Source organism: Chlorocebus sabaeus, chromosome 12 (assembly GCF_047675955.1).
Source record: "Chlorocebus sabaeus isolate Y175 chromosome 12, mChlSab1.0.hap1, whole genome shotgun sequence".
NCBI classification, from domain to species: Eukaryota; Metazoa; Chordata; class Mammalia; order Primates; family Cercopithecidae; genus Chlorocebus; species Chlorocebus sabaeus.
The window spans coordinates 63,886,847-63,909,970 of NC_132915.1; the positions used below are offsets into that span (position 1 = coordinate 63,886,847).

Here is a 23,124-nt window from a genome sequence, read left to right on the forward strand (position 1 = left end):
CCCCAGGCAAGAAGGGGGTTCTTTTTGGAAAAGGGCTATTATCAAGTTAGTTCAGCCTATGCCCAGGAATGAACAAGGACAGCTTAAAGATTAGAAGCAAGATGGAACTGGTTAGGTCTGATTTCTTTCTCTGTCATACTTTCCTTAGTTATGATTTTTGCAAAGGCAGTTTCATTAGTATGATACATTTGTTACAGTTAATGAACTAATATTGATACATTATTATTAGCTAAAGAGTATTTTTTATTTGTTTTATTGTTAACTAAAAAAATAGCTAAAATTCCATAGTTTATTCAGATTTCCTTAGTTTTTACCTTGTGTCTTTTTTGTTTTTGTTTTTGGATCTCATCCAGGATATTGCATTACACTTAGTTGTCATGTCTCCTTAGGTTTCTCTTGGTTGTGATATTTTCTCAGACTTTTCTCGTTTCTCATGACCTTTTATTTAAAACATTCAATGACTAAGACATCTAGTATAATTTTTAACATTGTAAGAGTGGAGAGCCTTGTCCGTCTTCTGACTGTAAGGGGACTGCTTTATAAGTTTTAAAGTATGCTGTTTGCCATTGATTTTGGTAGATACTCTTTATCAGATTAAGGAAATTTTATTTTCTTTTTTATTCTCTAAATATTTTTGTCATGAAAAAGTATGGGGTTTTATCAAATCTTTTTCTGCATCTATTAGATCACATAGTTTTTCTCCTTTGATCTGTTTAATATGGTGAATTACATGAGTAGATTTTCAGATATTGAACTGGCCTAGCATTTAATATCCACCTGGACAGGATATATGTACATTTATATGCTAACATACATACGTATGCACACATATACATACATATTCACATATGAATATTACACACACTTATATGACAGATTTGGCCTCGTAATCTATTAATTAGGATTTTTGTCTCTATATTCATAATTGAAATTGGCCTATAATTTTCCTTTCTTCTACTATCCTTGTCTGTTTTTTGTAGATAGATTTTGTAGCTTTTTTCTTAGCCATCTTAACATTATTAATTATACTCTAGTTGGACTTAAGCTTTCTGTTTTGGGCCTGGAACAGATTCATTAAATATAGCTTCTGAAAATGTCTACTCTGATCTCTTAGGTCTGAATTCTTCTTAATACTTAAAATTTTGGGATTCCTCATGGTTATGTCTATGTACTGTTTATAAAAATCATGATTATTTGTAGTGGCTATTATTTATAACCAGGTTCTTTTGTTACTTTGGAGTGGATGTTTGACCTTCAAGATGTTTTGAACTTGGCTGGGCACAGTGGTTCACACCTGTAATCCCAGCACTTTGGGAGGCTGAAGCAGGCAGATTACCCGAGGTCAGGAATTCAAAACCAGCCTGGCCAACATGGTGAAACCACATCTCTACTAAAAATACAAAAATTAGCCATGTGTGGTGGCTCACGCCTGTAATCCCAGCTACTTGGGAGGCTGAGGCACGAGAATTGCTTGAACCCGGGAGGCGAAGGTTGCAGTGAGCCAAAATAACTCCACAGCGCTCCAGCCTGGGCGAAAGAGCGAGAATTTGTCTAAAAAAAGATGTTTTGAACATTTTTGTGATTGGCAGTTTTGCTAGTGCTATCATATTGTTTACACTGTGCTTGACTTTTCTTATTCTCCGTGGAAATTAGTAATAACAGTATCTACCTCTGACATTTGTACCATACTTTATTGCTTATAAAGTATATTTATATACAAAAAGTGTTTTGTATTTTGGATCCCAACCATTTGAAATGCTCTTAACTACTGATACTCATAATGTTTTGTACAACACCATTAACTTTTATCTGGATTGTTGCAATAATTACTCTATTTCCCCTCGTGTTCCCTATAGTTCATCTCATACAGCAGCCAGATCTTTTAAAAGTATAATCAAATCATAATCCTCTCATGCTTAAAACCCAAAAGGGCTTCTCAGCACACTAGAAAAGTTCGAATTCTTACCATGATTTACAAATTCTGTTTTCCCAGTGCCTAGAACAAGGCTTTGCACATAGTGGATACTCAATCAATATTTGTTGAGTTAATGAGTAACTCGTTCATTGACAGTTTTAGAGAAGCTCTGACTTGCCTTGGATCTCATAGCTTATGAATAAGTGACCAGGTCAGGATGAGAACTCCAAATCTCATATTTGCAAGTTGCTGGCCAAGACACATTTTTCTTTTCTCTTTTTTTCTGGGACAGCGTCTCACTCTTATTGCCCAGGCTGGAGTGCAATGGCATGATCTCGGCTCATGGCAACCTCCGCCTCCCAGGTTCAAGCGATTCTTCTGCCTCAGCCTCCCTAGTAGCTAGGATTACAGGCATATGCCACCACACCTGGCTAATTTCGTATTTTTAGTAGAGACGGGGTTTCTCCATGTTGGTCAGGCTGGTCTCGAACTCCTGACCTCAGGTGATCTACCTGCCTTGGCCTCCCAAAGTGCTGGTATTACAGGCATGAACCACCGTGCCCGGCCGAAGATACATTTTTCTAATTCTCCAGTGGACTCTGAACCAGACTATCCTCACTGTCTTCCAGACTCTGTTGATTTGTTTGTACCTTTCTTTTTCTGTTTTGCCTTCTAAATCGGGCCCATCCTCAAGATTTGGACATAATTATTTTCCTTTTATGGAACATTTTCTTATGTCTTCAGTACCGTGTACTTGTTTTTGTGGTGGTCGTGGTGAGTGGGATGGCAGAGGTTACAGTGCTAGTGGGAGAGGAACTCTTGTAGATACCAAATAGTGCACCACATGCTTAGGTAAGCAGTTCCACTTACTTCCAATGTGACCTTATGAGCAAAGAAGCACTATTATTTAAAAATGAGAAAACAACCCCAGATAGGTTGTCACTTGCATCACCTGAATAGGGAAATCTCCTATACATTAGCTCCAGGAAAACTCAGAGGACTGTGAAATATTCTAAGGATTCTAAGGCCAAACTTTCTACAGCTGCCTGGCAGAGCTGAGTGGGTGCCCAGGTGCCCTTGGTCAGGACAGTTCTTCATTATCCTGTTGTATTTAGCCTGTCTCACTTGGCCAGGGCCATAACCAATAGTCTGGCCTATATGTCAGGATCACACAGAGAAAATAGGAGCAGGATGTTCTGTTTCTGTTCAATAAAAATTTTGTCTCCAGACACTAAACTTTTTTATAGGTAGCTGTAATTTTTTTCCCTCTCTTTACTTGGGCTTCTGATTGTATTTATTTATTTATTTTCTCCTTTCTGCTTCTAGTATTCTAGTCAAGAAGAAAGCCAGAGGAAGCCATTGCCCACTGCTGCCGCCCAGTGTTGTAAGTGAGAAACTTGTCTACGAATCTCTTAATTGTAACTTTCTGTTGCTTCTCCGAATATGGGTTATTCTGAGCTGGGGATGTCATGTGTGTAAGCAGAAGATATTCCTGAAGCACATCTATCTGTTCAGGTGCCTTCCTCTGATGGCTGTCTGTCTTTTAGCTTTAGGGAGAAGTTTTTTGGTTTTGTATGGCTATAGGCAGGGGAATAGGGCTCATCTTTTTTTCTACATTTGCTAGCTTCTACCCCTGAAGGAATGATTTGACCCCCTCTATCCCTGTTTACCTGTTATTATTCTTTTAGGCTCAGCTTAAATATCATCACTCTGGGTAATCTTTGTGCTGTTTTCTGCTTCCCCCAAGTCTAACTTAGGTCTCTCCTGTGTGCTTCCATTGTTCCGTGTGCACATCCATCATATGACATATATATATTTCTTTGACATGAACACAAAGTTTTAAAAGACACAGACATTGTTCCATTTTCTGTTCTTTGCATTTGACTCAACACCTGATGCATAGTACACCTCAATAAAATTTGATAAATGATTGACTTATTTCTCCTGAGATTGATTTGTTAAGATCACATAGATTACTTCTTGAAATGAGCCATACATTTTTGGTATATTGTTACCTTCTCCTCAGTTTCCCTCAAAACAGCTTGGGACACTAAAGGACTGACTTAGAGTCTGATCTATTTCACTTTTCCAACCTGTGATGTGTGTACATGGGTGTATGTGTGTGTGTGTGTGTGTGTGTGTGTGTGTAGGGGGGGATTGTGATACTTTTATGTTACTCTGTTTTTTCTGAATCTCATGCCAAACTCCATCAACTATAAGTTGAAGATGATGGTAATGATTGTATCATTTGTTGTTGTAATATTAGCAATAATAAGAACTGTAGGCTAGGCATGGTTCCCAGCACTTTGGGAGGCTGAGGCAGGAGGATTGCTTGAGCCCAGGAGTTTGAGACCAGCCTTGGCATCATACTGAGATCTCATTTCTACAGAAAAAAAAAAAAAAAATTAACCAGGTGTGGTGGCACGTGCCTGTAGTCCCAGATACTTGGGAGGCTGAAGTGGGAGGATGACTTGAGCCTGGGAAATCGAGGCTGTGGTGAGCCATGATTGTGCCACTGCACTGCAGCCTGGGCAACAGAGCAAGACCGTGTTTCAAAACAAACAAATCATAGCAGCTAACACTATTGAGGTCTTACAGTATGCCAGATGCCATTCTGAGACCTTAAGTATTCTAACTTTTTTAAACTTCACAACACCCCTAAGACAGATTTTACTGTTGTTCCCATTTTTGAGATCAGGAAACTGAAGCATAAATAGATTGAGTAATTCGCCACAAATCACATAGCTAGTAACTGGTGAAGTAAATATTCAAACACAGAAAACCTGACTTAGTAGCCCCTACCTCTGTGTGAACCCCTGTGTTATATTGCTTCCTTCATATTGTTTCTGAAAAGGAAAACCTCTGTCCATGATTTGTGAATCCGTTGGTTGCCTTCAATGTGGTACATTCTATAGGCTCACTTTCCTGATAAAAGTGAAGGCCAATGGTAGAGGTGAACATTTTTTTTTTCTTTATTTAAAGAAAACCTATTTTTCATATGATTTATTACTAACTTTTGTTTTTTGCTATTTAGGGCCAAGCATTTAAGGTCAGAAGAATCTGAATTGAAAACCAGGTTTTCATGTTTACAGGTCCTTTTCAAAACTCATTGTAATGAGTTCATTTTGATTGATTTAATCTTTTAAACTTTTTCCAGGACTGCTAATAGAAGCAAAATGTAATGATTGAGATTTCACTTTTTACTCCTTCCAGGTCTCATTGATGAAATGCAATTGAAGTGATTAAAGCACAAATGCCAAGAGGGCAGGAGGAAATAAAAAACCTTAAATAATCAAGCAACTTTATTCCCATATATTTTTCATATGTTTACAGGCTATGTTATTTTTCTATGAATAAGCCATTCTTGTCTTTTGCCTGCTTCCTCATATATTTTTATTTTGAGAAATAAAACCTATAGAAAAGTTGAAAGAACAGTACCAAGAGCACTCATTACCCTTTACTAGGTTCAGTGACAAGCATTTTACCAGATTTGCTCTTTCCCTCATCCCCCTCTTATTTTTCTCTCATGTTGCTCTGTCTGTCTCCATACATACATACACAAAAATACAAGTATTTTATGAATCATTTGAATATAAGCTGCACACGCTATAACACATCAGCATGTTTCTGCTAAGAGCTAGGAAAGTCAGCATAACTGAAATACCATGATCACAATCAAGAAATTTAAGACTGATACAGTAATATTGTCTATAATACAGTCTATATTAAGAACTCCCTAATTGTCCCCCAAAATATTTTGAAAGCTTTTTTTTGTATTTTAAAAAATTTTATTTAATTTTTAATTTTTATGGGTACCTAGTAGGTATTTATGGAATACATGAGTATTTTGATACAGGCATACAATGTGTAATAATCACATCGAGGTAAATGGGGTATCCATCACCTCAAGCATTTATCATTTCTTTGTGTTACAAATATTCCAGTTATACTCATTTAGTTATTTAAAAATGTGTAATAAATTATTGTTGACCATAGTCACCCTATTGTGCTAGCAAATACTAGATCTTACTCATTCTAGGTAACAATATTTTGTACCCATTAACCATCCCTAATCTCCTCCCACCCCTAACGCCCCTTCCCAGCCTCTGGTAATTATCTTTCTATTCTCTGTCTCCACGAATTCAATTGTTTTAATTTTTAGCTCCCACAAATGAGTGAGAACATGTGAAGTTTGTCTTTCTCTGCCTGGCTTATTTCATTCAACATAATGTCCTCCAGTTCCATCCATATTGTTGCAAATGGCAGGATCTCATCTTTTTTATGGATAAATAGTACTCTATTGTGTTTATGTACCACATTTTCCTTTTCCATTCATCTGCTGATGGAAGCTTGGGTTGCTTCCAAATCTTGCCTGTTGTGAACAGTGCTGCAACAAACATAGGAGCGCAGATATCTCTTTGATATACTTTTATAGCCCTCCCCCGCCATGATCTAATCAATAACCATACATTTCATTTATTGTCCTCTTTAACCTACCTTCTTTTCTTCCTTGCTTCTTTTCTTTTCTTTGTTCATTTCTTTTCTTTCTCTCCTCTCTCTTTCCTTCCTTCTTTCCTTTCCCTTCCTTTTCCTTTTATCCTCTCCTTTCCTTTTATCCTCTCCTTTCCTTTTCCTATCCTTTTCTGTTTTCACTTTTCTCTTTTCTCTTTTTTCTTTCTTTCCTTTCTTGAGAAGGAGTCTTGCTCCATCATCCAGGCTGGAGTGCAGTGTCGTGATCTTGGCTCATTGTAAGCTTTGCCTACCGGGTTCAAGCAATTCTCCTGCCTCAGCCTCCCAAGTAGCTGGGACTACAGGCCATGCCACCACTCCCAGCTAAGTTTTTTTGTATTTTTAGTAGAGACAGGGTTTCACTATGTTGGCCAGGCTGTTCTTGAACTCCTGACCTCCAGTGATCTGCCCACCTCAGCCTCCGAAAGTGCTAGTATTACAGACATGAGCCACCACGCCTGGCCAAATCTTTAATATAATAATAAAAAAATCTGGCCAGGCACTGTGACTCACTCCTGTAATCCTAGGACTCTGCAAGGTGGAGATGGGTGGATCACTTGAGCCCAGGAGTTCTAGACCAACCCAGGCAACATGGCAAAACCTGATATCTACAAAAAAATACAAAAATTAGCCAGGCATGGTGTTGCATACCTGTAGTCCCAGCTACTTGGGAGACAGAGCCAGGAGGATCACCTGAGCCTGGGGAGATGGAGGCTGCAGTGAGCCGTGATTATGCCATTGTACCCCAGCCTGGGTAACAGAGTGAGACTCTGTCTCACCAAAAAAAAAAAAAAAAAAAAAAAAATTCTGTGCCTTTTTGGTCATTTATGACATAGATATTTTTTTATTTATAAAAAAAGTTTATTCTAATTATAATCTGTGTTCAGGTGGGGGTATACATTCTTACAGGTTTCTGGGAAGCAGTTTATCAATATGTACCAAGTCTTTGAATAGTAATAGACTTTGACTCAGCAGCTGAATTTCTGGAAATTTATCCTCAGTCATCACAGCAGACAAAGATACATGTACAAAGATGTTCACTGCAGAATTATTTAAGTAGCAAAATTTGAAAATGACTTAATAGTTAAACAGCAGTAAAAATAGTAGTCATTAAGGTAGAATATTATGCATTTATTAAAAATCATGCTTTGAATAATAGGAACATTTTCATGAAACTTGGTAAAAAAAAAAAAAAAAAGTATTACAGTTATCCCTCAGTATACTTGGGGGATTGGTTCCAGGACCCCTGCATGTACCAAAATCTGTGCATAATCAAATTCCTCACTTGGCCCTTAGGAACCCACCTATATGAAAACTTGGCCCACTGTATATGCGGGTTTCACATCCTGCATTTTCTATCTGTGTCTCATTGAAAAAGATCCATATGAGGACCCATGTAGTTCAAGCTTATGTTGTTTAAGGGTCAACTTAAAACCCTCAGTGTGTGTGTATATATGTATATAAACACATAAGCAATTTAAGACTCATTGCTATGAACTTAATTGTGTCTACCCCCCCATTCATATATTGAAGCCTTAACCCCCAATATTATTATATTTGGAGATAGGGCCTGTGAGGAGGTGATAAAGGTTAAGTGAGGTCATAATCTGATAGGGCTGGTGCCCTCATAAGAAGAAGAGATAGCAGAACTCTGTCCTTACCAAGTGAGGGTACAGTAAGAAGGTAGCCATCTGTAAGCCAGGAAGAAAGCCCTCACCAGGAATTGAATCAGCTGGCCCCTTGATCTTGGACTTTCTAGCCTCCAGAACTGTGAGAAATAAATTTCTGTTGCTTAAGATACCCAGTCTAAGGTATTTTGTTAAGGCAGTCCAAGAAGACTGCTGCAGATTTTGGTACTAAGAGATGGATCGTTGGTGAAACAAATACCAAAAAATTCACAAGTAGCTTTGAAACTGGGTGATGGGTAGAGGCTGGAAGAGTTTTGAGGTGCATGCTAGAAAAAACTGAGATTTCCATAAAGGGATTATTGTTAGGAATATGGGCATGAAAGGTGATTCTGGTGAGGGCTTAGAAAGAAAAGAGGAGAGCTACAGAGAAAACTTCCATCTTAGAGAATGTATAATTATTCATGATCAGAATGTTGGTATGAGTGTAGATTTTAAGGGCAATTTTTGTGAGGTCTCAGAAACAGTTAATAAGGAAATAACTGAAAGAAGGATGATCCTTGTTATAAGGTGGCAAAGAACTTGGCTGACTTGTGTTCTAGTGTTTTGTAGAAGGTGTAGAACCTGAGAGCAATTAAATTGCATATCTAGCAGGAGAAATTTCTAAGCAATGTTTTGAAGATGTGATGTGGCTCTCCCTTACTGCTTATGGTAAAATGCAAGAGGAGAGAAATGAGTGAAGGAAGACTGTTGGACTTCTTAGGTTCTAGAAGACTGGACCATAGAGCTATTTGACTGTGAATCTGTGCTGTTTTCCAGGGAAAGGAAAGAATTACCCTCAAAGTGACAGAGGTCATCAGGGCTGCCACCTTCACCACGGACCTGGGGGCAAGGTCATTTACTTCATTATGTAAGAGGGCAGGCCTATCACAGCGAGGCAGCTCCTGAAAAGCCAAGGAGATAGATATATCAAGCCAAAGATAATTATTCTTGAATCTTAGATGTAATGGAATTCACTTTGGTAGGCTTTGAACTTGCTTAGGACCTGTCACCCCTTCCTTTCTTCCCTGTTTCTCTCTTTTGAGATGGGAATGTCTAGCCTATGTCTGCCCTACCATTTATTTTGGAAACACATAACTTGTCTGGTTTCACAGGTTCATAGCTGGAAAGGCATTTTGCTTTAGGATGACTCTTTACTCAAGATCACTCAAGTCTTATTTAGATGATAATTAGGTAAGACTTGGGACTTTAGACTTTGAAGTGGAAATTGAACAAGTTAAGACTTTTGGGGCTGTTGGGATGGAATGAATGTATCTTGCGTGTGATAAAGACATGAATTATGGGAGGCTAGGGCAGAATTCTATGAACTTGATTGTGTCCTCTCCAAATTCACATGCTGAAGCCCTAATTCCCAATTTGACTGTATTTGGACATAGGACTTGGGAGGAGGTGATAAAGGTTAAATGAAGTCATTAGGATGGAGCCCTAATCTAATAGGGCTGGGGCCCATTTAAGAAGAAAAGACATGAGAACTTGCTCTCTCCACCATGTGAGGACACAGCAAAAAGGTGACCATCTGCAAGCCAGGAAGAGATGTTCACCGAAACCAAACCTTGTGGGAATATTGACCTTGGGCTTTCCAGCCTCAGACCGTGAGAAAATAAATTTCTGTTGTTTAAGCTCCCCAGCCTATGTTATTTTGTCATGGCAGCCTGAGCACATGTATACACTTCTGTAAATGCATCTATACAATATAAGAAAAATTATTAGGAAAATAATTATCAAAATATTAACCAAATTTGTCTCTAGGATATGGGATTGTGGCCTTAAATTTTCTTAATAGTTGAAAGTTATTTTTGACCAGGCACAGTGGCTCATGCTTGTAATTTCAGCATTTCGGGAGGCTGCAGCGGGAGGATGGCTTAAGGCTGAAGTTCAAGACTAGTCCAAGCAACAGAGTGAGACCCCCATCTCTACAATTAAAAACAAAGTTATTATTAAGAAAAGTAATTGAGTCCTTGTGCATTCTTTTTCTTTTTTTTTTTGAGATGGAGTCTCTCTCACTCTGTTAGCCAGGCTGGAGTACAGTGGCGCAGTCTTGGCACACTGCAACCTCCGTCTCCCTGGTTCAAGTGATTCTCCTGCCTCAGCCTCTGAGTAGCTGGGACTACAGTCATGTGTCACCACACCGGGCCCATTTTTGTATTTTTGTTGGCCAGGCTGGTCTTGAACTCCTGACCTCAAGTGATCTGCCTGCCTTCGTCTCCAAAAGTGCTGGGATTATAGGCATTGAGCCACTAAGCCCAGTTGAGTCCTTGTTCTTAACCTGGGTTTGCTGCTGTCTCTCTCTGACTTTGGAAGTCATCCCACTGTCAACTTCAGTTTCTTGAAGTAATAAATGGAGGCGGTGTTCTAGATGATCTCTAGGACTTTTCTAGCTGTAGCATCATGTGATTCTATTGCTTCCTAGTCCTCAGATTCCTTCACATGGATGGCCCCCCACTACCCAGTGTGTTAGGATCAATCCTCTGCAGCCATTTATAAGATGTTTCCAAAGTATTTTCAGAAATCACTGGGCTACTGCTCTAAAGAAACTCTCCCTTTGATACAAGAGTTACTCTGGCTGGAAGTGGTGGCTCATGCCTGTAATTCCAGCACTTTGGGAGGCCAAGGCAGGAGAATCACTTGAGGCCAGGAGTTTGAAACCAGCCTGGGCGACATCACGAGACCCCGTCTCTATTTAAAAATAAATAAGTTAAAAAATTGAAAAACGATGTGACTCTATACCCAGTTATTTGTATATACTCTTTTTTTTTTTTTTTTTTTTTTTTTGAGACGGAGTCTCGCTCTGTCGCCCAGGCTGGAGTGCAGTGGCCGGATCTCAGCTCACTGCAAGCTCCGCCTCCCGGGTTCACGCCATTCTCCCGCCTCAGCCTCCCGAGTAGCTGGGACTACAGGCGTCCGCCACATCGCCCGGCTAGTTTTTTGTATTTTTTAGTAGAGACGGGGTTTCATCGTGTTAGCCAGGATGGTCTCGATCTCCTGACCTCGTGATCCACCCGTCTCGGCCTCCCAAAGTGCTGGGATTACAGGCTTGAGCCACCGCGCCCGGCCTGTATATACTCTTAAAAGTGATGGGATTCTTTAAAAGTATTGAGACAGACTGTCTGCTTTTCCCGAATATTTTGTCTCAAGTCAAACCTTTCTCTTTTAACATTCAGTAACAATATTCTGCACTCACTTTTATTCTGGGAAGTTTTTGTCTCATTTGTTAACTGTGATATATTTATTTTAAAATGTTGTAGGGTAATTATTGTGATTTATTATGTCCATTTGTTTTCTATCCCCCATATTATTACCAGTTCTAGCATTTAGGCTGACTTGTGCCCATTTGTTGAAAGACAGGAAAGGCAGAGAGCAGAAGAAATGATCTTTGTGGTTTTAACTTCCCAAAGCCTAAGATTTTAGGAGAATACACAAAATATTCTGGACAACTGTTATGAGAGGGAACAGAGTTTCACCTGAATCTCCCAATTTCTAACTAAGAAGAGCTTCTTTTGACTTGAATGGGAGGAGAGAGAAATGCAAGGAGAATGAGGAAAGAAAGTAAGTAAGTGACCAGGGTAGATACATTGGGACCTTGTGTCTACTTTCTGTGTTAGGGCACTGGTGAAGCAGCAGGAGTCAAAGAGGGGATGGCTAGGTGTTGTGTCTTAGGCAGATGGACCATCACAAAGAGATTCCTATGCTCCAAGTTGCACCTGCTCCAAAATGAGTCTTGGGCTTTCTAAAAGTGGGAAAGTGAGCCTCTGGTCCTATTGGAACCACTTGGGCAGGAATAAGAGATGTCTCTCTCAGAAGTGTTCTCTGTGTCCTAGTGACTAAGGACTGGAGGAGACCTGGACTGTGTTGATGAATGCCAGTTCACAAAGACATATCCATGCCATGGGCAGTCACTTCACTGCAGTGTCTTTTTCAAAATTATTATTATACTTTAAGTTCTGGGTTACATGTGCAGAAACACTGCAGTGTCTTATTCACATGCTGTGTCAGTATTCAGTGCAGTCTTCATGGGACAGGGGCAAGACTTACGTTGAGACTGAAGAATGAAGATGTGTTCTAAGAGTGATAACATTAGTTTTCCTAGGAGACATTGATCTCTTTGTTGGTGATTGTTGCCTCTCTGGCTGATATTGCTTGGTTGTTCCTCCCCTCTGAGGAGTAGGTGAGTGCTGGCTTTCTCACTGGGGTGCATGCGTGAGTCTCTAAATGTTACTTTTGGGGACTCCCTGGGGTCTTATGTGAGTGATTGCTCTGGATTAACTTATTTTGTCCTGCTATCGACTACTACCAAAAGATGTACTTAGCTTGTTGCTGCGGTATCCAGTTAGTTAGAGGCTTCTTGAATGGGGAAATATCAAGATAACTCAGACTCAACCACATTCCACAGAATTCATATGACCCATGGGAACTCACTTATTCTTGCCCTGAGAAACAAAGGATATAGGCAAGCCGTTCCATTCTCTTCTCCGTCTCCCAGCCCTGCCTCCTCTGTCCTCTTTGGCTGCTTAGATAGGTACACATTTCACATCAGCAAGTCTCCTGTCCAAACAGACATCCAACCTGTCTGGCTCCACTCCCATTCTTGTAGGCATCCCTAACCTTTGTAAATTGTGAAGCTCCTCCTGACTTGGATTCAGAGCAGAAAAATATTCATTTTTCCCCTCCCCAGGAGGTGGAGAGGGGAAGGAGTAACCTCTCTTCACCAACAGTTGCTCTCCCAAAGGTTTCTGGATCCCACATTGACATAGACATTGTACAAGACAGCTAACAAGGATCTAGTTAAATTGTCCTAACAAAATTTTCTGGCCGGTGCAGTGGCTCACGCCTGTAATCCTAGCACTTTGGGAGGCTGAGGCCGTCGGATCACAAGGTCAGGAGATCGAGACCATCCTGGCTAACACAGTGAAACCCTATCTCTACTAAAAATACAAAAAATTAGCCAATTAGCCAGGTGTGGTGGTGGGCGCCTGTAATCCTAGCTACTCGGGAGGCTGAGGCAGGAGAATTGCTTGAACCTTTGAGACGGAGGTTGCAGTGAGTCCAAGATTGCACCACTGCACTCCAACCTGGGTGACAGAGCGAGACTCCGTCTCAAAAAAATTTCCTAAAATCTGGATTTGTCTGATTATTTCCTCATAATTTGATTCAGGTTACTGCACAGGTGATGTCAGTTTGTCCCTTTATTTGTGATGCTGATGTTAATTATTAGTTCAGATGATGTTTTCTGGATCTCTTTGTTGCAAAGGTATTTTTCTCCTTTGTAACTCTGTAGTGGCAGCGATACTTTGAGACTGTGTGTACACTGCTTTTATTTAAACAAACTTCCATGCATTAGTTTTAGGATGTATTATGATCATTGCCTAAATTTATTATTACACTGTGGTTGCAAAATGATGATTTTCTAATTCTGTCATTCCTTTTTAAAAGGAAAAAATGGTTTCTCTATATTTGCACAATTCTGACACCAAGTATGTTTTCCATACCAAGCGCTGACATCAACTGAGTGTCCCATGACTTAATTCTGACACTAGAGATGTGGAGTTAGTGTACACCCTACAGGTTAAGGGCTCAGTCCCACAAGACTGCCCCCCACTTTAGGCACCAATCATACATCCCAGGTTACTGCCTGAACTACTGACCAACTGGCCATAAACTGGAGTTCCCACAAACCCCTCTTCACATTCGATAATTTGCTAGAATGGCTCACAGAACCCAGGCAAACAGTTAATTTGGTATTACCGATTGATTAAAAGGGTATTTTAAAGGATACAAACAAATAGCCAGATGAAGAGATACACTGGGGGAAGTCTGGAAGGGTCTGAGCACAGGAGCTTCTGTCCCTGTGGAGTTTTGGGTGCACTACTCTCCCTGCTTGTGGGTGCATTTTTGTTCACCAGTGTGGAAACTCTCTAAACACCTTTGACTGGGGTTTTTATGGACACATCATATGTAAGTATGATTGGTTAAATCATTGATCATTGGTGATTAATTAGCTCAACCTTCAGCTCCTCTTTTCTCCCTGGAGTTAGTGGGGTGGGACTGAAAGTTCTAACCCTCTAATCACAAAGTTGGTTCTTGTGGCAACTAGCCTCTATCCTCCAAGAGTTATCACATTAGCACTAACTCAGGTATGATTGAAAGGGGCTTATTATGAATAACAAAAGACAGTCTTCTTATCCCTATCAAGGAGTTAAAAGGGTTTTAGAAGCTGTGTGCCAAGAACTGGGGTCAGAGACCAAATATTTATTTCTTATTGTGTCACTGTCACACTTTTATTATACTAAGTAGTTGTCAGTCTTTTGTAAAGAAGAGCTTTCGCTCTTCTCATACTCCCTATCCCTCTTTTTTTTTTTTTTTTTTTTTTTTTTTGAGACAGAGTCTCACTCTGTTGCCCAGGCTGGAGTGCAGTGGCCGGATCTCAGCTCACTGCAAGCTCCGCCTCCCGGGTTCACGCCATTCTCCTGCCTCAGCCTCCCGAGTAGCTGGGACTACAGGCGCCCGCCACCTCGCCCGGCTAGTTTTTTGTATTTTTTAGTAGAGATGGGGTTTCACCGTGTTAGCCAGGATGGTCTCGATCTTCTGACCTCGTGATCCACCCGTCTCGGCCTCCCAAAGTGCTGGGATTACAGGCTTGAGCCACTGTGCCCGGCCCCTATCCCTCTTTTAAAATGAGTATCACTATGGACACATGATTTTTTTTTTTACCCAGTGTTTTGTAATCCTGTTCTGCCATTTTCTTTGATGCTCAAATTGTCCTGAATTTGACCTGTGAGTGTTCCTTTTAACTGGATCCTGTGTCATTTTGACATGGCCCTATCATTCTTTGACCACTTCCTTCCTTCCTTAGTACAAAATATTCCAAGTTCATCTTGTACTTTGCCTCCTCAGTCCTAGAATAAGTCGTTTCTCCAATGAGCCTGGTTATTTTTAGTGGGGAATGGTATTTAGAAATCAAGATCTTGGCACTAGTTTTGCTCGTTGCTACAGGAGGGCTCTTGCTTCTTGGCTCTTTGGATGGAACTAGGAAATACACTACGTTCATACTGGTATCATCAATTAACACCCTTATCACAAGGTTTTCCTGGTCTTTTTTCATTCTCTCTCTCTCTCTCTCGCTCTCTCTCTCTCTCATATAAATATATATATGTGTGTGTGTATTATGCACATATATACACATATATATATACACACATGTATATACACACACACATACATATATATCTTCCAATGAGAACCTCTATTCCCAAGAACACCAAGTTATTTATTCATTTGCTGTGTCCAGTAATGTACACAAGCAAATTTTAGGATTAATATACCCAGTGCTATTACCAACAATAAGACAACAGTCTTTAAGATTCTTGAAAGTTTTTTTTTTTAACCTTAGAATATAAACTCATATAAGATTACAAAACCACCAACACACCAAGAATTTAACAAAATTTTATAATGTCATTGATATCTATCCTATATTCAAGTATCCCCAGTTTTCCCCCAAACTTTCTTGTCCTTTTTGTACCATTGTAGAAGTTAATCAAGGTTCACACATTGCATTTGTATGTGCTATGATTTGAGTGAAGATCATCTTTCTGCATGTGGATTTCCAGTTGTTCTAAGACCATGTGTTAAAAAGGCATTTTTGGCCTAGTGTGGTGGCTCATGCCTGTAATCCTAGCACTTGGGGAGGCCAAGGCGGGTGAATCACGAGGTCAAGGAGATGGAGATCATCCTGGCAAACATGGTAAAACCCCATCTCTACTAAAAATACAAAAGTTAGCTGGGTGTGGTGGCGGGCGCCTGTAATCCCAGCTGCTCAGGAGGCTGAGACAGGAGAATCACTTGAACCTGGGAGGTGGAGGTTTTAGTGAGCTGAGATCATGCCACTGCACTCCACCTGGGTGACAGAGTGAGACTCCGTCTCAAAAAAAAAAAAAAAAAAAAAAAAACCAGACACACGCCCCGCCCCGCTTAAATTGCCTTTGCATCTCTGTTAAAATCATTCTTACTACCACCACAAATTCCCATTACTTTCCTTCCTTTTAGCAGGTTAGATTTTATATATTCACGTTAGAAGGTGGATATACTTTCTTTTAGGATATGTTCTTCAGATGTGGCCTCAGCTGGGAGTTGGTAGCAGATACCAAGAGATGCATGTGACTTTTTGCATGCTTGAGCCTCAGTACATCATGTTTACTTTTGCAGGTCTTATTGCCCCGCAATTTATAGAGCTGTTCTGAGGCTGTGCAATCTGATTTGCATATTTGATACAAATCTTGCAACAAATGGTATCAGTATAATATAAACATTTAGCTACAAGGCTAAATGGTCAGAAGTTGAGCTAGAGAGATAAACTGGTCTGTTTCTTTTCCAAAGATACCTAAACTTTCTAAGGTATTCACACTTCACTCTTCAATAAGGATAATATTTGTACCTATATCTTGTCAAATAATGTAGCAACACACCATGTTGCCATACCAAACAGTCTGACTACTGCTAAGTTCAACAACTTTCTGCTCTTTTCAGTTTTTATACATGTCTGCTTTGCCCACCCACTGTATTAATGACAGTATCACTGGCTACAGTTGAGAATTGATTCAAAAGTGATTTAGCATCTGATGAGGGTTTGGTGAGATGACTGCTTATACTGCTAGGGTATGTAAATTAGTACAACCTTTCTAACTCAGTGATTTTACTTCTAGGAAGTGTTCAAGGAAAATAACTAGAGGTACAAAGGAAGATTTATGTATAGGTTTTATTTATAATGGTGAAAAATTACAAAGAAAGGAAGTATGGATAATTATGGTATTTCCATATGATGGAATTGTATACTTTTACATAATTTTTTAAGATATAGGAAATATATGTATCAGTTTTTAAAAATAGGATCCTAACCTGATTAAGATGATCTCAGTTATCTAAAAAATAAATTATATACACATATACCTAGAAAAACCACAAGGAAATATAGTTTTAATAATGGCTTTCAGTGGTAGGATTATAAGTAAGCTTTTTTTTTTTTTTTTTTTGAGATGGAGTCTCACTCTATCACCCAGGCTGGAGTGCAGTGGCACAATCTCAGGTCACTGCAACCTCTGCCTCCCAGGTTCAAGCGATTCTCCTGCCTCAGCCTCCTGAGTAGCTGGGATTACAGGCGCCTACCATCACACGTGGCTAATTTTTGTGTTTTTAGTAGAGACAGGGTTTCACCGTGTTGACCAGGCTGGCCTCAAACTCCTGACCTCAAGTGATCCACCCGCCTTGGCCTCCCAAAGTGCTGGGATTATAGGCGTAAGCCACCACGCCTGACCTGTTTTATTTTTTCTTTATACTTTATTGTACTTTCCAGATTTCCTCCAAAGAACATGCATTTATTTTATGACAATTTTAAAAGGGATAAATATTTTAAAATGACCTAAACCTGACAATACAGAAGGAAGTTATCATAGATTCACTTTTTAAATTTGAATTTGAGACTTAGTTGAATGATAATTTATTGTGGAGATTGACATAGTTTAGTTTAACAATACCAGTGATTCCTTCACTGAAAATTCTAAGTAGCTTTTAGAGTTGTGATGTACCTTTTATTGATGATATCCCTAAAGCCTCCCTTAACCACTTACCATGTCTGAAACAAAAAGCTTCTGGGGTCTGTGTTATTTCTATATATATTATGATCTCAAAGATAGCTTGAACTTTTGCTTGAGATATAGCCCACCTTGGAGTTTCAAAGAGGTTTTTCTGGTTATCTGTTAAGGGTTTGTTTCACTGGTTTTGTTACAGTATTGCCTATAATTAGTGATCTATACAAATCATAAACCAAAATATCCTGAGTATGAATCATTCTTTTAAATTAGTAGAACAGGGCATAACCCAACATATTGTTTAAAAATTTTCTTGAAGAATGAATCAGTTCAGAACAGTTGGATGTGAGTCGCATCATGAATAACAAGTGACCAAACATTCAGAAGCATTGCCAGTAATGTACTGCTTAGTTGCTCGGTTGTCACAAATTATTTGACCACCACAAACTTCAAAAGAATTTCTTTTACCAGCATACCCAAAAGAGGCATGTTTAATAAAATTACTTACCCTTCCTCATTTTCAACTCTTACTGTCAAATGTCCTGGTCCTAGTGTCCATTGCATTGATATTTGTTGATTCTTAGATGGGAAGCAGTAGGTTTTCAATGCTTTCCACTACTTTTCAGCCATTAGACCTGATACTTATATCCCTAGTGTGCACCATATTCAAATACTCCTCTTATAGCCTCTTATTATTCTTGGTCTCCATCTAAAACTGTTCACTGCCACTCTATTACCTGTCTTATTTCTAATATTCTACCTGTTAGGGGAGGCAGAGAAATAGGTCATACTGTATATGTAACTAGGTATTCCCCACTTGAAAGATTAGGTTCCTGCCTGCTCTACAAGTGATGATGGTATGATCCCCAACTAAAATCAACCACAAACAAAACTCTAGGCAGGTACTGCCAGTGCTTCCCTTAGTCTCATTTTCACACCTACCAGAAACAAGACTAGCTTCAGGCCTGTGGGCTATGTTGGCTGTCTCTCAGTGGAGGCTAGGACTTGCTTTCCTAGTTGGGTCTTACGGACTTTCAGTAGAACAGGAAATGTTATCCACTTGTTTTTGGTCCAGGATACCTTTCTTTTATTCTGGACCCACCACAGCCAGAGGGAGCTGACCTAAGTGGCAATTACTGTGTCAAAGCTTGGTCATGTAGAGTATGGGACTATCACTCCACTATTTCATGCCAGAGGACACCATCTTGAGAGGATCTAGTGCTTCCTGACGATCAGACCTAACTACCTCACACAGCTCCAAGTAAAAAAGAAGCCTGGCTAGAAATCTGTATCTGTATTACTTATTTTCCATATGACAGTAGGCACCATGCTGATAACCCCTGCCTATCAGGAGACGTATCTCTTAGACAGCTTTGTGGCCTCGCACTCTCAACTAATACTAGCATTCTTTTTTTTTCTTTTCTTTTCTTTTTTTTGTAGAAATGGGGGTCTCACTATGTTGCCCAGGCTGGTCTCAAACTCCAGGCCTCAAGTGATCCTCCTGCCTTAGCCTCCCAAACTGCTGGGATTACAGGTGTGAGCCACCTCACCCAGTCAAGAATTTGCATGTCTTACAGATTCAAGAGTGTATAGTAGATTAATCCATGTTCCTAATAATGCCTTAAAGAGAACCAGAATCTCTCACTGTAACTGAATTTTGAAGGCACGGAACTCAGAAAATCTGTCCTCTGTATCCCCTTGTAATGACATGTTCCTATTCTGTGGCAGGCCCTCTGAAGACATTAGCACGGCCTGCTAGGACTTCTGGCAGCCTTCATAAAGAATGCCCCACAATGAAATTTGGGGGACAGATGCCAAAGATAATCCTGGGAGACCTGAGAGATTATTGAACTCTCTCCTGATGCCCAGGTTCCTCTGGGACATTGCTACCTTGGGTTTAATTATAAATGCATCCACTTCTTGAAGCCATAATATAATATGTATGCTATTCACTTAAATTTAGGGCCCTATGAGTGGGCTATTTAGTCCCTACACCAGCTGGCCTTTGGCTGCATCCAAATTGCAGTGCTCTCTCATAAAAGTGATGTCCAGCTCCATAATTTCCCAATCATTTTTTGTCATACTGTGAAATCATACTTCAATAGATATCATGGGTTTGGAGCATTTTGTTCAGTGTCCTCTGGGTTAAAATTCTGATTTAAGTCATTTGTGATTTAAAGTTGTATAATGTATTGGTTTTCTTGTTAGTTTTGAATTCTTTTTTTTTTTTCTTTTCTTTACCTTGGCTGGATAAAGTTATGAATTCTTTTTTTTTTTTTTGAGGCGGAGTCTTGCTCTGTCGCCTAGGCTGGAGTGCAGTGGCACTATCTCGTCTCACTGCAAGCTCCGCCTCCCGGGTTCACGCCATTCTCCTGCCTCAGCCTCCCGAGTAGCTGGGACTACAGGCACCCGCCACCACGCCCGGCTAATATTTTTGTATTTTTAGTAGAGATGGGGTTTCACCATGTTAGCCAGGGTGGTCTCTATCTCCTGACCTCGTGATCCACCCATCTCGGCCTCCCAAAGTGCTGGGATTACAGGCTTGAGCCACCGCGCCCGGCCAAGTTATGAATTCTTAATGGCCACTTTGCATGGTATTGTGAAGAGCAGCTCAGAGTCTTTTTTTCTCCCAAGTCTCCCAACCAGTTATCTTTTTCTGCATCACTTGTTTCTAGGAAATGGGTGAACTAGGGTTAAAACTTTGGTCGGCTTGACTCAAATGTCTGTGTTCTTTCCGCTGTACCACCACCCTGTGATGGCAAAAATCTCATGGGATATAATTTGCCATTCAGAAACATGTGCTTTTCTTATGTGGCTACTGCCCTTTGCTTTAATTAAAATTAATTCATTTATTGAGTAGCTAATATACTTGGTATAAAAGTTTTAAAATATTAAAGGGAGTATAATAAAAGGTCTCCCTCCTGTTCCTATTCTCCAGCCACTTGAGTCTTCTCCCCAGAGGTAATCATCATTATCATTTTCTTGTGAATCATCTGAGAAGTTTTACTGCTGTTTGAATATACAGGTATATACATCAGAGAGATCTTTTGATTATTCTTTCCATCCTTTGAATTGGTTTTATTTACTCATTCATTCATTCATTCTGAGATGGAGTCTCACTTTGTTGCCCAGGTTGGAGTGTGTGTAGTAGTGTGATCTCGGCTCACTGTGACCTCTGCCTCCTGGGTTCAAGTGATTCCCCTTCCTCAATCTCCCGAGTAGCTGGGATTACAGGCACCCAGAACCACGCCAGGCTAATTTTTGTAGTTTTAATAGAGACAGGGTTTCGTGATGTTGGCTAGGCTGGTCTTCAACTCCTGACATCAAATCATCTGCCTGCTTCAGCCTCCCAAAGTGCTGGGATTACAGGTGTGAGCCACTGTGCCTGGCCTGAATTGGTTTTAGAGTACCATATACTACAATAAAATGTCCACAGCTAACTTATAGTTGAGATTTGAATACTTCTTGATCAGTGTCCTTTTTGGGTTCTCACTATGTTCTAAGGATTTATTTAAAAGCCACAGGGGCTAGGTGCAGTGGCTTGTGTCTGTAATCCCAGTACTTCGGGAGGCTAGGGTGGGTAGGTTGCTTGAGCTCAGGAGTTCGAGACCAGCCTGAGCAACATGATGAAACCCTCTCTCTACAAAAAATACAAAAATTAGCCTGATGTGGTGGTGTGTGCTTGTAGTCCCAGCTACTTGGGAGTCTGAAGTGGGAGGATCACTTGAGCCTAGGAAGTTGAGACTGCAGTGAGCCAAGATAATGCCACTGCACTCCAGCCTGGGTGACAGAGTGAGAGCCTGTCTCAGAAAAAAAAAAAAGTGAATAAATAGATGGTTTATTTTATTTTCCCCATTGCTTTCCATAGCAAAGATCTGTTTCCCAAAATCCTGGCCTTGAATACGATAGAAATGTTTCCTCTGTCTACACTCACCCTCCTAGAATGACTTTCACACATTTGTTCCTGGGTCAAGAACTTCTGCAGTTTATGTCCATAGACTATGTTAGTTTCCTCACTAATTTTGAATTCGTAGTGGTCACTTTTTGTGGTGTTGTGAAGAGTTATTTTTTTCCTCTTCCAACATATTGAGTCCCTTTCTTAAACTTTTTTAAAAATAGAAATATGTAACGTGTATACTATAAAAGTCTTCAAATGATTCAGAAATGTGTAATATAGAAAGTGAAAGTACTCTTCAATTTCCCGCCTCTATTCCACTCCGGGATAACTACTCTTCACAGTTTCGTGTATATTCCCCTAACATTTTAATTTTTATTTTTAAAAACTGAGTCAAAATTTTAGTTATGCAATGTCTTTCAATGATAATTGTTTTCCCTCCCACAGAGGCCAAATTGTTCTTTTTGTCTGAATTATGAAAGAATAAATGTAAAATAAAAAAGTTTTAGAGCATAATAATGGAACTAATACCCATTAGCCTACCACTCATCATTATCCTTTAGTATAGTTTAGTAATGTACTCAAAACATTTTCTTAGATTTATCATTGCTCCCTGAGCGATCGTGTTTTCCCTCATCAGTCTTTGGTTTCTTAGTTTTGCTGTCTGATGTGTTAGGCACTCAGGGAGTGATGCTTGGTTGTTTTCCCCTGAGGAACCTCATCCCATCCAGGTTTTAGGGGAAGACAATTTAGCCTTTAGAGGAAAAATAAAGGAGGAAAAAAACAAACAAACAAAACAATGATCGTTGAAAGAGAGTGTAATTTGCAGTATTTTCTGGAAGATGGCATCCTTTTTCTTCGGGTTGGAAATTTACTTTCTCCAGAGCTTGTAGATTGCTAGGATGCTTCTGTAATTATGACTATTAGATTCATATTCAGCAATTGAGACGTGAGGTTGGCAATAACTAATGCTTTGTTGGCTATATTGTAAGGTAATTTATAAGCATTAAAATGCTCACGGGTATCCCTAGTAGAAATGACATTGAAGCAGATGCCAGACAGAGAACTGTCATACTTTTCTTAATTTTTCCCGTGAAGCTTTGAGACTCCAGCATTACAGAAAAGAAATCCAAAGCCCTTGAGTACAAAGGAGCTTATCCATTATAGAGCTTTTCATTTTCTCCTTTGCAAAGGCTTTTATATTTTCTTGGGGGAGTTCTTGTTCTTAGTGAGTAGCTACATAAACCAGGGAGTATATTTGCAGAGGCCAGGAAATAATTAATGGGAGAATGCAAAAACAATAAAAAGATCTGAATCACAACCTAGACTCAAGTCAGAAGAGGTAATTGTACAAAGACAGCAACTTGAATATGTAATTTATAATTACATATTCACAGTGTGTACCCAGTAATACCATGGAAAGTATACTGTATACTCAATGGGTATACAGTAATACCATGGAAAGAAGGAAAGTCCTGAGGTGGCAAAGGAATAAATAAATGGTTAAGAATGGCATAAAGGCCGGGCGCGGTGGCTCAA

The 23,124-nt window shown here is 39.8% G+C and overlaps 1 protein-coding gene across 3 annotated transcripts in view; it reads left to right on the plus strand.

Annotated features, from left to right (window-relative positions):
• UNC13B (unc-13 homolog B) overlaps positions 1 to 23,124 on the plus strand; it is a 233,211-nt gene that overhangs the window by 83,529 nt on the left and 126,558 nt on the right. For all 3 annotated transcript variants that reach the window (XM_073021753.1, XM_007968847.3, XM_007968848.3), the window contains exon 7: positions 3,242 to 3,299. In XM_073021753.1, coding sequence (XP_072877854.1) covers positions 3,242 to 3,299 — 58 coding nt within the window. The remainder of the gene's footprint in view (positions 1 to 3,241; positions 3,300 to 23,124) is intronic.